At 46.7% G+C, this 14842-nt stretch overlaps 3 protein-coding genes; 1 reads left to right on the top strand and 2 right to left on the bottom strand.

The window, feature by feature from the left end:
• Positions 1 to 781: 781 nt before the first annotated feature.
• Positions 782 to 2754, bottom strand: GSTUM_00010121001 (uncharacterized protein). XM_002841072.2 has 4 exons: positions 2623 to 2754; positions 2479 to 2547; positions 1330 to 2408; positions 782 to 1275 (listed from the first exon to the last, which is right to left on the bottom strand). The coding sequence occupies exons 1-4, from the start codon at positions 2635 to 2637 to the stop codon at positions 1053 to 1055; spliced, it is 1386 nt and encodes a 461-aa protein (XP_002841118.1). The 5' UTR covers positions 2638 to 2754; the 3' UTR covers positions 782 to 1052.
• A 338-nt stretch (positions 2755 to 3092) lies between these two features.
• On the bottom strand, positions 3093 to 4156 carry GSTUM_00010120001 (uncharacterized protein; the record flags this gene model as incomplete). XM_002841071.2 has 4 exons in its annotated part: positions 3093 to 3316; positions 3376 to 3516; positions 3587 to 3753; positions 3829 to 4156. 4 exons carry the CDS (start codon positions 4154 to 4156, stop codon positions 3176 to 3178), a joined length of 777 nt encoding a protein of 258 aa, XP_002841117.1. The 3' UTR covers positions 3093 to 3175.
• A 4361-nt stretch (positions 4157 to 8517) lies between these two features.
• Positions 8518 to 10550, top strand: GSTUM_00010119001 (uncharacterized protein; the record flags this gene model as incomplete). Its single annotated transcript, XM_002841070.1, has 10 exons — positions 8518 to 8720; positions 8786 to 9030; positions 9090 to 9133; positions 9207 to 9279; positions 9357 to 9737; positions 9796 to 9882; positions 9929 to 10063; positions 10122 to 10180; positions 10241 to 10307; positions 10363 to 10550. 10 exons carry the CDS (start codon positions 8518 to 8520, stop codon positions 10548 to 10550), a joined length of 1482 nt encoding a protein of 493 aa, XP_002841116.1.
• Positions 10551 to 14842: the final 4292 nt, after the last annotated feature.

Here is a 14842-nt window from a genome sequence, read left to right as displayed (position 1 = left end):
GACGAGCGGGGTTTTCACCATATAATGAATCCCCCCCCCCCCCCCGCGGGTAGCCCAACCCCCGAGCCTCCCTGCACCGCACTGCACTATTACGATATTCCATCAAAGCCAGTCGATGACTTTACCATCCCTCGAGAATTCAGCAGCGGTGACGGGTTTTCCAAGCCCGTCCGCCCGTTTGGAAACGACTTCCATCAGCCCCCGTCCTTGAACCACCTGGGCCGGTGATGGGCCCGCAGGTTATTCTTTGGGTTTTCGCCGGGCATCTGTCACGGCGTACTGTACTTTTTATCCCGGCGGGTGGGATGGAACAAGATTTTGGACGGCGATAAGGTCATTAACTGACCTATGCCTATGTAGATAGTTAAGGCCGGTGGGTGAGGTTCCCGGTTGGCATGAATTCTTGAAATTCAATCGAGGTTGGATGTTACGCGGCAGGTGTCTGCTTGGTTTAAGTGAAACCGTTTCCAAGCAAAACCTTCTTTAGTGTTCTTTCGAGCAGAGTGGCGTGGAACAATCTCTGACCAAGTCATGGTTACTACTCTACATACTACATCGTGGGAGCGGAGCCTGACACGAATCCGAATCTAGATCAACTGCTTCAGCGGAAGCTAGTGGACGCCAGATAGACAAGTATGCTGCCTCCAGGATAATATATTGGATTAGGCGGTCCGTCACAATGCTCACAGAATCTCACTCGAGGATTTGAAGATCCGTGTGCAATTGTCACTTGTACTGTAGCATTTCCTATCATACTTCAACTGCCGGGAGGATTTGTTTTGGGGCGGCGCTAATACCGTAGTGTGTTCTGCTCCAGGACGTGACTGGAAGATCTAGGTACAAGTACTAACTCCCGCAGATACTTACAGGATATAAACTGAGAGGGATGCCAACACATTTCCCTTCTCTCACTCTTCACACCCCGCCTTCCTTGAATATTATTGGGAACAGCTGTCCTAGATCAAACATCCAAAAAGAAGATTTAACCCATTCAACCCCACTCCCACCCATCCTAAGCATGCAAAAGAAGCAATGATATAATATATGAATTTCTATTTCTTTCCTCCCTTCTTTGGGTGTCTGCCCCCTCCTCCACTAGGCTTGCTCTTCATACTCCCTTCAAAGCCGGGTCGGGCACCCTTCTTCTTTTTCTTCATTTGCATCTTCTTGCCTAGCTTTCCGGCCTTCTTCTGTTCTCTTCTTGCGGCAAGGTTGTCTTCGCGCCTCTTTTGCTTCGTGGCTTTGGATTTCGCGACATTTTCGATGCGTTCTTTCCTGTTTGTCCCTTAGTATGTTAGATCGTAAGAGCAAAAGGGTGATAGGACGAACCATTCACGCTCAGACTTTCTCTTAACCTGCTCCTGCCGTTTAAGCGACTTCTTCAGTAGCTGCTCATTGTTGCGAACTTTTTCCCCAGAAGCTTGCTTAAGCGCTTTACTCCAGAGTTCCTTCTCCTCGACCTTTGCCTGCTTTTCCGGAGCCATAGTTTGTATACGAGCTTTCTTCGCCTCAACATGCTTCAATTGCCCGAGGGTATCAGTGGGTCCCTTCGATTTTCGGGCTTTCTTAAAGTCTGTAAGGGCAGCATCGAGTTCCTGTCCGTCGTCAAATGTGACAGCGCTGAAGGAGAAGTTGTTGACGAGACCCTTTTTCAGCTGCTCCTGTCGTGATGGAGGAGTCCCTCCTTTACCATCAGCTGACCCTGCTACTACAGCTTGTGCCTCCTTGCGTTTTGCTTCCTCCACAGCTTTGGCTTCTAGACGTTGTTGCTTCTTTCGCTCCTTTCTGGCCTGTTCCTTTTTCCGCCGGATTTCCATTAGCTCCTGGCGGTTCTTTGCTCCAGTCCCGTCGGCAGCTTGCCGCCGTGCACGTAGTTCTTCGATGCGCGCTACGAGGAGGGCACGTTTCTCGGCTCTTAATACGGCATCAAGTTCGACTTCAGACGCTCTTGCAGATGCTAACTCGCCAGTATCCGGGGAGGTGATGGCGGTCGACTGAGAATGTGGAGTGGAGTCCCCGGAATCCATCTGCACATCAACGTCACTTCCCGACTCGTTACCTGTTGTCTCGTATCCAACCCCTGACAGTGTCGGATTAGATGATCGATTTGCATTTGACTGAATCTCCGAAGCTAGTGTAGCTTTAGCAACAGCGGTCTTCGAAACCTCCCTAACCTCTATCTCGCCACCCCTTCTAGGCCCGATACTCTGAACGACAACCTTCGGCTTCTTCTCCCGTTTTTTCCTCGGCATCTTAGTTTTTTTCCGAGTCTCATCCCCTCCCTCAGTCTTCTCATCACTTTGTTCCACCTTCGCCGGCGCCCCCTCCACTGTTGATCCAGAATCTAACTTAGCCTTTTTGGCCTTCTTTAACTCCTCCTTTGTCTGCTTCCTCTTCAAGTGTGACGACTATCACAACCATCCGACCAGAAATATTAGATTAAGTGATGGACTAGAAAGAGCACAGTCGCAAACTCACATCTCCTGTATTCTCCGGTACTAGCGAAAGAAGACCTTCAAATGAATTGCTGTAGCCACGTATACGCTCCTAAAACATGATCCACCGAATCGATATTAGTGTCCACAGAGATTTTTTTTCCCCTGCGGGAAAAAATGCACATACTTCAATGTCCGCCATTGTAGATTAAACCAGCGACTCTCTGCAACAATATGATACCGGGAAGCGTATGTTGATTATGAGGCTAGAGAATCGGGGGGTGATTGTTGATAAAAAAGTTATGGGCCCAGTCGGTTGGAGGGGGTTTGAAAGATGGGAAGAAGAAAAGAAACATCTCAATTTGATGGAGGTTCACAGTGCGTGCCAAGACTTTGGATTTTTATGAATTCTTGGCAGGAAGGAATGCGGTTCTGTGGGGTAAATTTACCCACGCTGTAGGTAAGGTTCATGGTTACCAATTACTAAAGACATTTCAATAAGATGCTAGATGCCGGCACTAACAAACAGGCAATTCCTAATATCATAGGTGATAAACCCATACCCCTAGATATCTCGTTATTCAGGCTTGCAAGTTTATTCCGCGAACAATCGACAGCCAGAACACCCCCCCCACCAACCATCTCTTCCCCTATGCACCCACCATCCAAACATTTCTCAACCCCAATCGTTTGTACAACACCCAAATCTAACTTATAATACAAAGGTATCCCAAACCCAATTATGCAGCTGGCGGCTTTTTGGGGGGCTCAGGAGACAGGTCCCCAAGTACTTCTCGGCGCGCCTCGTGTATAGGATCAACAATTGGCGGACCCTTGCACTTCTTCTTCCCCTTCTTCAACCTCCTGCCTGGAAGGGCATCCTATAAGGCAATTAGAACACGTCTTCACTCCCAAGAAAGTCAAAATCAATCGTACTGACCTTCGAACCAAGTGGTTGGTAGGCCGGCCCTTTATCGGAAAGGTCTATATCGGGGTCGGTCGCAGCAATCTTCTGAGCCTCTTGCCAGACATAATATCGCTCCGTAAGGACATGCTTAATAGCCCGCTGCGTAACCCGAATCTACTCCCCCGAGCCATGAGCCAATACCATCCCCCCAAGATCCCAAAGTGAACAATTGATTCCAACATACCTGCCCATATCTCGTATTCGACTCGAATTCGCCATATCCCGGTTGCAGCCTCTGCCTCTCAATTTTTTGAGTCTCCATGATATTCCTCTCTTTAACACACACCCACCAAAGCTTCTGCAAGTCCTCCCAGCTCTTCCGTCGTAATTCTGCCGCCGTCCACGGTCGTCCTATCCTCAGTCAGCGCCAATTGGCCCCACAGCTCCCCGCATCCAACAGTGTGAGCGGGGCAGGACAGAACAAACCATGCTTATGGTCCTCTTCCGGTGTCGGCAATGCCTTCTTCTCGCGAAAGAATCCCCAAAGGCCGTGGTCAGGATTGACCTTCACAGGCGTTCGCTTAGAGGCGTCTAGGACCGGTTCTGGGAGTGGAACATTGGAAACGGATATCTGAATGCCCTTCTTCGGCTGGCGGTGGATCGCGGAGACACCACGGTTTTTGTTGCGGTCACGGACCCAGCGGGCGAGTGGGGCGGCGGTTGTGTGGAATTGACAGGAGGAAGATGCGCGGATGACCAGTAATACGTTCTTCCGGAGAGCTGTAGCTGGCCTGGCCAAGGAGTGGGATGACATTTTGGGGTGGGGAAGGCGGGGTCGGTTTTCGGGATCGCGGGAGCGCTGAACGTTTGGCGGCTGCAAAAAAAAGTTAGGAGCTTTGTTGAGTGGCTTGGCGGAGTTTTCATTCATGGAAAATCACTCGTGGAAATTGTTTTTGGATAGGACTTTTAATAGTCTTACGGCTAGCCGTCCGCAGAGGGGGCTAAGCGTTAAATCGGCATGTCTCATAGAAGGGCGTGATACAATATACTGAATTAGCTCTCATGGGGGAGAAAGGCAACAAGTGGATGATGGTTCCTCTATGAGGTCCGAACCCCATCTCTATTAGTGTGGTCCTTATACCGTCCTACTGGCGTCTCATCACGGACCAGACTGCGAGAATCGAAGAAAAAAACCTGACCCACAAAATCCAATCCGATCAAACTGAGAGAAAAGAACTTAGCAGAGTAGGGCATGATATTGTGTTTGTAGGTTGTGTCCATACCCACACGTGTATAATGTATGATATGATAATATTATGTAGTCGTAGTTAGCATTCTATAGGGTGACTAGTTGGCTATTGTTTGGAGTATTTGGGGGAGGTGTAAAGCGGGTGTTTTCCGGCACCCCCCCTCCGGCAGGCAGCATCAGTGTCACGAGCACGGCGACTACAAAATTTAATAATTTTATTTCGCTCTTTTTACTATGTGAGCCTCGATAACTTGTGCGAATACGTTTCAATTATGAGAGTTTGACTAAACACAAGCTCACCAGCTGCCAGCTCACGTACAGTACCATACGGTGCCACGACGGCCCTAGTTGTGCACTCTTTAGCTTACCAAATTATGTACAGTACTGTACTGCTTATCGAAAAACATGACCCGGCATCTGGGAACGAATCAAATTAGCACTTTTTCTTGCATCTACACTAACCCCAACAACATGGGAACAAAGATGCATCTCTAGTATGCCGGGGCGAATTGAAGGAAGTAAGGGAGATACGAACGAGAGGAGAAAAACAGAACAAACGGATATTTCGGACCTGGTTATAAAGACAAAAGAAAGCTTCTGTACGTGCTATCTTAGGAATATTGTCCTCAGCTTGGGGGGTGGGAGGAGAGGCGATGGTAAGAGACGGAAGGGGAAGATGCAGGACAGGGGAAGACTGAGGACAACCGGAGTGAGATTTCGCGATTGCGGTCCCCCCTATATTCATTCCGAGAAAATGGACAAACGAGTGGAATGAACGAGCGCGATAGGGATCTCGGGTTTTGAATTTACGAAACTGCTTTCCTCTAGGGAGTAAATTTTTGGGTTCTATTTGCTGGCTCAAATATCAATGATTCTAGGTGCATGCCTCAATCCATGAGAGGCTGTACCTAAATAGTAATCATATGATTCTAAAGCATTTATTGAGAGGGGGTAGATATGATAAGTCCAGGGGAAGGTATGTTCTTACAAACGATGGATAAATAAAGTAGTGTGCCACTATGAGGGATATAATTTAGTTGCGTAAGGTAGGAGATCTCTGAAGGTAGATCTTGAGTGTTATGGTTTACTATATCATATCAGGGGTGATAGTCTAGCCAATCCTATTTTGAAAACAAACCCGCACCATTGGGAACGCTAGCTTCCGCAGGATTACCGAATTGTCAGGAGCAGGGTGTCATTGGGTTAAATACCTCGGACCAGCTATGATACAATCGAACAAATTATCTCCCGATCCCTTGAGGCCTTGAAAGGGTGTATGCTAGTCAATTGCTACTATCCTACCCCCACCGCCCACGCACCTTACCCCCCTTTGGGAACCTCCAATTCAATCCTTCGCTAGATTCCATAAACTCTTAGAACCTAACTAACCAAAGCATTGTTTCCGCGCTGGGTCTGGTATACCCTCACTTTTCATGCTCAGTTCACTCCCCAGTTACCTCTCTCGCCATCTGCCTTATGGTAGCAACATTCTTCCATTAACCATCTCGCTCGGTGCCCTCCACTATCTCATGTTATTTGTCAATTTGCCCATACTGTCCCCCGGAAAGGCCCACAGGTAGCAAGCTACGAAATAAGGCATCTAAGGAGCGGGAGCGCCAGTGTGAAAACCGTGTCCTGAGACCACTGAGAATAGGTTAGCTTGCTGATAGAAGAACATGGGGTTTCTGCAAAAACAATAGCGAAACAAAACTACTCGCCCATGACCTCTTTCGGGTCGGCCATTTAGATTCTAGCATCCCTTCCACCCTCTCCGCTTTCTTTATTCTGCATATCACGCACAAACCGCCTTACATGTGTTCAAGTGCCTGTTTAACATTGATCTCGTCACACTAACTAGTAGAATTCACCACATCTGGCAACAACAAATCCATTTTCACTTCAGCACACAATTATCATTTCTACTTGACCTCCTCCACTTATCACTATCACTAATAATCAAGCAAGTATGGTAACATTGGCAAAAAGCCTTGCTGTGAACAGCCATCTCTTTCCCATAATAAGCATCTTCCATCCCATAATATAGTAAGTACAAAAGAATACCCAAAATAGGTACTTCGCAGCCTCGAAGTGCCAACATTCCTGCATGGTTAAATAATTTAGCAACACATGGTAAGTCAAAACTAAATTCCCTTTTAAGCATTATGACCAAGGACATTTACTCCATGCCCTACAAGTTGGCTCACATCTCTTCATGAGCATTCCACCCTCCCAATCAATAAATAAAGTGGTAGATTACTATCCCACCAAAGTCATTATATCTATCTTTCATATTATCAATACCCAGGATGGAGTCAATTATGTTTAACTTGCAGCTTAAATACAATAGCTAACCAAAAAAAAAAAAAACCAGAAATATCTAAATGAGGAGTTGCAGGAATACATAATTCTTTTGTCCAAGTATAATATCCTACTATAGCAAGAACAAAAATCCAAGTTCCCCTGTTGGAAAGAATATCAGGTTACAGTCTCTCCCAAACTCTTTGATTCATTACTTGTAGGAAATGTCCAGAATAAAAGTTACCAGGAGCATTCTTGATACAAGTCACGAGACCCATCTGTGGGAAATAAGTATAAAATCAACTACTCTTCTATTGCATCATACCTTTCTTACCAAGGCCAAACTATATTTTTTCTACTCACGTGTCCACCTATATTTCTATCCTATTTATCTTTATAGATTTTATTCTTGTTTGTATTATTAAATGCCCTCCCACCTACCCAACTTTATTTCCATTTCACCTATTCTTATATGTTTTTCTTCTATTGAATTAGTAAATGCCCTTCCACCTACCCAACTTTATTTCCATCCCACCCATTCGTATATGTTTTTCTTCTATTGAATTAGTAAATGCCCTCCCACCTACCCACCTATAATCTCATCCCACCTGTTTTTAGAATTTTTATTTCCATTTGTATTAGTATATGTCCTCCTACCAACCCACCTATAATTCTATTACAACTATTTTCATAATTTTTATTCCTATTTGTACTATTACTATATACCCTTCCACCAACCCACCTATATTTCCATCCCTCTGATACTTTGTTGTTTAGAATATTGTATGTAGTATTATATTGTATCAGTGTAGTGATATGTGTATTATTTTATGTAATGTTTTGCAATATTGTATGTATGAGGAGAAAGATTTAATGAAATTTATAAGGAAAAAGGATGAGAAGGGAGGGGGTGATGAATCCCTTTATATATAGGTCTCCCTCAGAAATGCCAAGCCAGGTAGGTAAGAAAATAGAATTCTCTCAACCACACTCCCCTCCTCTTTCATACCAAAAATAAATAAATACTATTGGAGCAGTAAAAGTATATGGTTTAGTATTTGATACAAGCAAAGTTTAAAAATGTACGATCCGATCACCTGATAGAGGTCTCTCATCCCACTCCAACTCTGAATGGGGGAAGGGAGTAAACAATACAAGGGGATTCATGACACCCTACGCATATCGATCACCATACGGTATCGTACCCATCTTACTATGCAGTCCTTGTTATACCCACTACTCGAGTAAACTACCGTATACGAGCACGATAAGCGCCCAATCCCCCGCCCACCCCTCCATTCCCACTCCCAATCCCAACCAGGAAATTGAATTACGAAGGAACCTGTAAGTTAGTCGAGTGCGGGCAGCTCAGTGAGATACCGGTACCGGTACTGTACTCGAGTATGTCTACCCCTTCCGAAAACAGGCATGCATGCATCCTTGCTTATCATTCCAGGGAATAATCCCCATAGAGACACCTCCACCCATGGCCCAACAATGCGACCCAGTCCAGTCCGTCCCATAAAATTGTTTCTCCCCTTCTCTTTACCCTAACAAGACAAAATAGAATAAGATCAGTGAAATATCTTGCAACCAGAATTACTACCTATTTTTTTAGGGGGGGAAAGATGGTTGAAAGGAACAATAAACCGCCTGAACTTGATGATCGATCTACTTCTGTCTCGGAGGAAGGGGACTGTGGGGTTAGGGTTGGTGAGGACGTGGAGGCATTAACGGCGAGGGTAATAGATTCGATATCTGAGAGAGCACTATGCAGGAGGTTTGACTTAAGGTTACTACCGGTATTGGCGGTCATGTACTTGTTTAATGCGTAGGTTTCTTCTCCCCTTCCTCCGTCCCCTCCTTCGCGGGGTATGATACTGACAATGCGAGTAGCCTAGACAAAGGCAATCTAGGCAACGCCAAAACCAATGGCTTCGAGAAAGACCTAGGTTTCACGGGTAACCAGTATAACATCTTATTGTCAGTGTTCTACGTTCCCTACGTGCTCTGCGCACCACTGGTAGGAATGCTAGGAAAGATGTACGGGCCCAGCAGGGTGCTACCAATATCGATGCTTACCTTCGGGAGTATGACGTTGTTGGGGGCGGCTTGCAAGACCTTTGGGGGGATGATGACTGGTTTGTTTTTCTGGCCGCTTCTAGGAAACTAGAGTTGAAGCGCTGACGTCGTAGATTAGTGAGAGTAATATTGGGTGTTGCTGAGAGTGCTTTTTTCCCTCTGGTAGGAATTGATTAATAGATCCAAGAAGGCAAAAAATGGTGAATTCTGAAGCCAGTGGGTGAGTGATATATAGGTCATATACTACCTCACGACATTCTACAGACGTGGAGAATTAGCACGTAGACTTGCTATATTCTACGCGGCGAGTAACATTGCCAATGCTTTCAGCGGCACTTATCCCTCCACCCTCCGAATTCCTCCCTACCATACTAACGACCCTCAGGGCTCCTCGCCTTCGGCGTATTCCACATCAAAAGCCACCTCCCCGCCTGGCGCTACCTCTTCATAATCGAAGGTACCTGCACCGTTCTCTTCAGCTTCTTCGCATACTGGTACCTACCAATGAGCGCCGCAAAAGCCCATTTCCTAAGCCCCGAAGAAAAGGAACTCGCCTTCTATCGAATCCAGGTGGATAGCTCCTCCACCGTCGACGAGGAGTTCAGCCTCAGGGAGTCTATCAAGGTCTTCAAGATGCCGGTTGCGTGGGCTTGGCTGGCTATAGAAATATGTCTAGGTGTACCGCTGCAGAGTGTTAGCTTATTCTTGCCCCAGATTGTGGAGAGGTTGGGATACAGCGTTGTTAAAACGAATCTCTATACTGTTGGTACGCTCTCACTGGGACGGTGGAGAGGGGGGGGTTGAGCTGATTTTGAAGGGGGCAGCGCCGAACATTACTGGTGCGGTAATGTTGCTCGTATTGGCGTTCACTTCGGACTTCACTAGACTGCGGTCGCCGTTTATTACCCTGGGTATATCTCCTTCACAAATCACATAATGGATTTCTAACAAACCCAGCTTTCTCCTTCCCACTGGTCGGCTTCATAATCTACGCCAGCATCGACGTCCTACACGATGAGCAAACGGCCTACTTCGCAACATTCATGATGTGCTGGGGTACCTCCGCTCCCAGTGTTCTCCTATCGACATGGTGTGAGTGACGACTCATGATCTCGACCCCAGTTCCCAAAATTAATGCTCCCTCCCATAGATAACAACAACATTGCCCACGAAGGAAAACGCGTAGTCCTAACCTCCGTCGGCGTGCCCGTACGCCCCACCTTCCACCTTCTCTCCCCCCACCTCCCCTCCCACTAACACAAACCACAGGTAGCAAACATGATGGGCGTCGTGAGCTCCAATATTTTCCGTCCACAAGATGCACCAGATTACATCCGTAACTTCCCCCCCCCCTTCCATTCCCACCTCTTACCAGACTAATAACTAAATAGCGGCACTGATAACAACCGCCTGCTTCGGCGCAGTCGGCACGCTCCTAGCGGGGAGCCTGGGCACGTACATGGCTTTCGATAACAGTAGGAGGAATCGTGTACAGGGTATGGACATCGACGCGCGGGATGTGGCGACGAAGGCTCTGAAGGATGGGCCCGCGTCGCCTAATTTCAGGTGGTTCCTATAGGCCTTGAGATGAATTCATGACTCCTCCCATATGTACGGCATGGATTAGAGCCCCTTGTTCATAGCGGTTTCCACATAGGATCGGGAAAGAAGGCGAGTGCTTCCGGGTGATGGCTATTATACGGTCTTGTGGCTAAAATCAGGATGAATATGTGGCTTCAAGACTACAGTTTGTAGTAAGGCCTACAAATCATGCAGCGCCGGTCAGGGACATGGTAGAGTACCGTACTCTAGACATCAGCCAGTCGTGACCGTAACGCTGCCATAGGGGTACAGGTACCCTACTGAGAGATTTATGAGATACAAGTACACAATGTACTATGCAAGCTTCGTAGAAAAAGCGAGCAACAGCGTGCTTGTAGAGCCACTTGTAGGCTCTATGAACTGATACCTTACCTATAACGTGAAGCAGCGTGGCAAAGCACTCGGGTACTCGAGGAAAACAAGCAAAAAGTGCAAGTGCATTATGATACCCGGGCGATATTTTTCCCAATCGCCAAAACCAAGAATATATACCGGCAGTGGAGACGTTACCGGATCACTTCCCCTAGAGCAATTATTCGTGCGTCTCAGATTCACAGCATTCCTTGAGCAACTGCGTAGCAGAGTGGATGTTCGGACATAGCCCATGCTCGGGCCTTAGATGCCGGTGCCATGGTGGGAGGTTTCTCGTTGACGAAGACAAGAATTCTACACCACTGGAACCAAACACAGGTGCTGTCATATTTTCTCCCTCAATTTATCCCACAGCATACGCTTTATTATGATACTCTCTATAATATAATTTGATTTATCATATGCTGTAAGAAAAATAGCAAACTCTGCTATAATATATTAAAAAAAATAAACATGTTATCAGAACTAGGAAAATATCTGCCATCATATACCCATTAATCAGTCTGACAATATATGCTAAAACTGCTCATGTGAGCTGATTGAATACCTGATGGAACTTAAGTTCACCAAAATATTTTTTCAATATTTTATACAAGTATGATTCATATTTCCTTCTCCATATCCTGTATGACAGTCGTTCTATCTAGTATAAGGTGGTATTTCTCCTTATATCACTCTTTAAACATATGACAGAGACCTAAATTTGGTCCAGCGGTGTAGCATGGCCAAAAGTGTAACCTAGAAAGAGATATGGTAACCTGGTGCCTCTTGGTTTCACTTGATTCATTGTAACTTATCTTTGCGCTATATGGCTGCTGCGTGCAGCTAGCTTCGGCCACCGCGGCACCCTTGAGAAAGACTTGCGTTCGAAGTTTAATCTTTCACTGCCAGCCGCACCTCTATCATATAAACTACTTCTATCCTCCGGAATCCTCCCAATCGTAACTAATCACTAGTACAGCAATCATCTTCGCTAGAAACTCTCAATGGCCGCCTTAGGAACCCATACAAGCGATGCCAGCAATCTCAACACAGGGATCTCCCTAAATCGCGACTTTCCACAACCCCAAGTCCATCAGACTCCCCAAGAAATGATAACACTTAGCCCGCACAAGTAATTAATGATTAGCCAGGGAGAACTGAAGAATGTGTAAGGTTCGAACCTCCGTCGGAATCACTCATCATCGCCAAAAGACAATTTGACGGCCTTTTTGGCCTTCCCACCCGGGTTTCCTTTCTTTCCCTTCCCGGCCCCTTCCTTCCCATTCCTCTTATCAATATCCCCATCCTTTTCCACAATTTTATCTTCATCGCCATCACCAATTATCCTTGCAACCTTCCGCCTTCTCCCCTTCCCACCAATCTCTGTGATGTTCACCTTCTCGGCTGCCGGCTTCTTCTGCTGGGGGATTTCGACACCGCCCTCCTCCTCCCCCTCCCTCCTTTCTACAAGTTCCCCACTATTCATGGCCTCAAACTCCTTCCTCGACAGCGTCTCCCCAGACCCTTCGTCAAGCACATATGTAGGCGCATCATCATCTTCGTCCGTAGGCCGTTTCTTGTTCCGCGGCGCGATGTATCGTTCTGGACCGCCGCCGCCACCGGAATGCTGCTGCCGGAGCCGCCGAAGGAAGGCTGGTTCCTCCATTTCTATAGTGCAGTATTAGCATCAATTCAGTATTCTGTGAGGGGAGAATGGTGGATACCGTATGTGAGGTTTCTGGGGCCTTTGGACATGTTTGCTTGAGGAGTTCAATTGGAAGAGTTGTCTCTTTTTTTTTTTTGGATAGCGATGTTGAAAGAAGTTGTTACTGTAACGTGCCGATGCTGAAGATCAGTTGGTTGGGTTGAACAAAGTCTTGGCGGGGTATTGTCGAACTCAGCCAACCCCGCAGGATGGACCTGCAGCTGCGAGGGAGAACCTGCTGCACATTCCATGAACGTGCTTGATAGGGGGCAAGTAAGGAGCACAGCAAAATCATTTGTTTTTTTCACCTCCACTTCTCCTAAGGTTCTAATTCAAATATTATCGGATTCGAGACCTCCATGCTTGATAACAGTATCGCGATACAAGTACCATACCATACAATCTCATACCATCAGGTAGCTTGGCCTGCCTTCTTTCGACGGCTGACCCTAATAATATTGTCCATCACGGAAACTACATTGAGGGGACTCTGCTATTACCTGAATGCCGGTATGCACCCTAGTTCCACCTGCGTGGTCAGACTCGCTTTTAGGCCTTTCTTCTCTCTTTTTCTTCTCCCCTTTTCTACTATAGACCCCGGCGATATCATACGATATGCGCTGCTACGGCAGAAGGGATATGAGAAAAAAATTCAAATTAGTCTTAGCATGAATCATAACATCTCACTCAAGCCAAAGCTCGCCTCCCTGGTACCGGTACTATCACTACTCACACATTGCTCAATTGTAAAAAAAATGCGCCTGCAAATGATTATAATGATAATAATAATATTATTATTATTTACTTCTATCATAATTAGTTACATGTTTGCCCTTGAGAAAACTCTAATTCCTTAACCCTCGCCTCTCCTTCAACCCTCTAACCCAAGGAACGTATAAAACCTATCAATGCAACAAACATAACCTACCCTATGGCCCAATCTATCTCCAGCACAATCTCACAGCGACACCTTATCGTAAAACCACCACATATGTCGACAGCCTCGTCCTCTCCAGGTAACCTTACCATCCACCATCCCCCTCCATTTCTCCTGCTTCCCATGCTACATCGAATGTCCAACAGCAATCAAGGTATTGTAGTTCCCGGCATGCAAAACGCCCCGATACAAGACGTCTCAGAAGGAAATAAAGAAAATCTCCCCCTTTGGTTAGTCGAAGCCTCGACACCCCTCTGGGAGAGCGGTCAAACCGACCTCTACATTTCCTCCAACGGTGTAACTGTCCGCGCCCGCACCCTTGCCGAACCGAAGCGCACAGGGACTCTTAAAAAGAGCGACCCCAATCTTGCAGAAGCCCTCTCTCGACTGAATATGTATGGGCGCGGAGGCACTCCCCACGCCGCAACGGTTCCAAATACCCGCCCCCGTCAACGCAGCAAACTCCCCGACCGTTTTACCACTAGCACTTTCGACGTATACGAAGATCCAGGAGAAGTAGCAGCATCTAAGCCAGAATGGGAATCTGTCCCTTTAAGCCCCGGGGTAGTAGAGTTGCTCCAATCGTGTGACCACGCACCCGAGGCCACAATCCTTGTCAGAAGGAGGGCTGCTAGTTTTCCGGGAAAGAAAGGCGAAAGCATTGATGCCGCTGGTAACTACGAGAGAATTGCGAATCCACCCACAGTGCCGGCCCGAATTGCGCTCAGTCCTGTTGTGGATAGCCCGCCTCGGGAAGTGGAAAACCCGATTCGCGGGATTATGGAACGTCGCTGCATATCATGGGGCCCGCTAAGTCTGGTAAATAAGCTCCTTCTATTCTTCGTTTACAGCAACCCCCCGGCCTAAGACTAACATTATTATGCAGGCAAAAAGCTCACCCTCGGAGCCATGCGTTAATTCAGGAGAACCAGAGACATAAGGTGTTACCTATAAAGGGAAAAACAATATCCTTCTAATGTGGCTATGATGTGCCTTTTATCAAAATAATCTGTGTTGATCATATGGTTCGGCTGTTTGTACCGTTCCCAACTTCAACCTCAGCCCACAAACCCATGTCACCAAAACAATCCGTACTTCACCAACAATAAACCATACACCGCTCTTTACGTGAAGTGTAGGATCTCTAATGACATTCTGATTCCGTTAGGGGGTCGAGGAGCTTCTACCACAAAATAAAAAAGCTGTTACTAGTAGAATACTTTTAGGAAATACTTAGACATCTATCACTGCACGCTCCGTCAGGGGTTAGGAC

The sequence above is a fragment of the Tuber melanosporum genome, assembly GCF_000151645.1.
Source record: "Tuber melanosporum whole genome shotgun sequence assembly, scaffold_67, strain Mel28".
In the NCBI taxonomy this organism is placed as follows: Eukaryota; Fungi; Ascomycota; class Pezizomycetes; order Pezizales; family Tuberaceae; genus Tuber; species Tuber melanosporum.
Note: the sequence above shows the minus strand (reverse complement) of the source record. Positions and strands in the feature narration are given on the sequence as shown.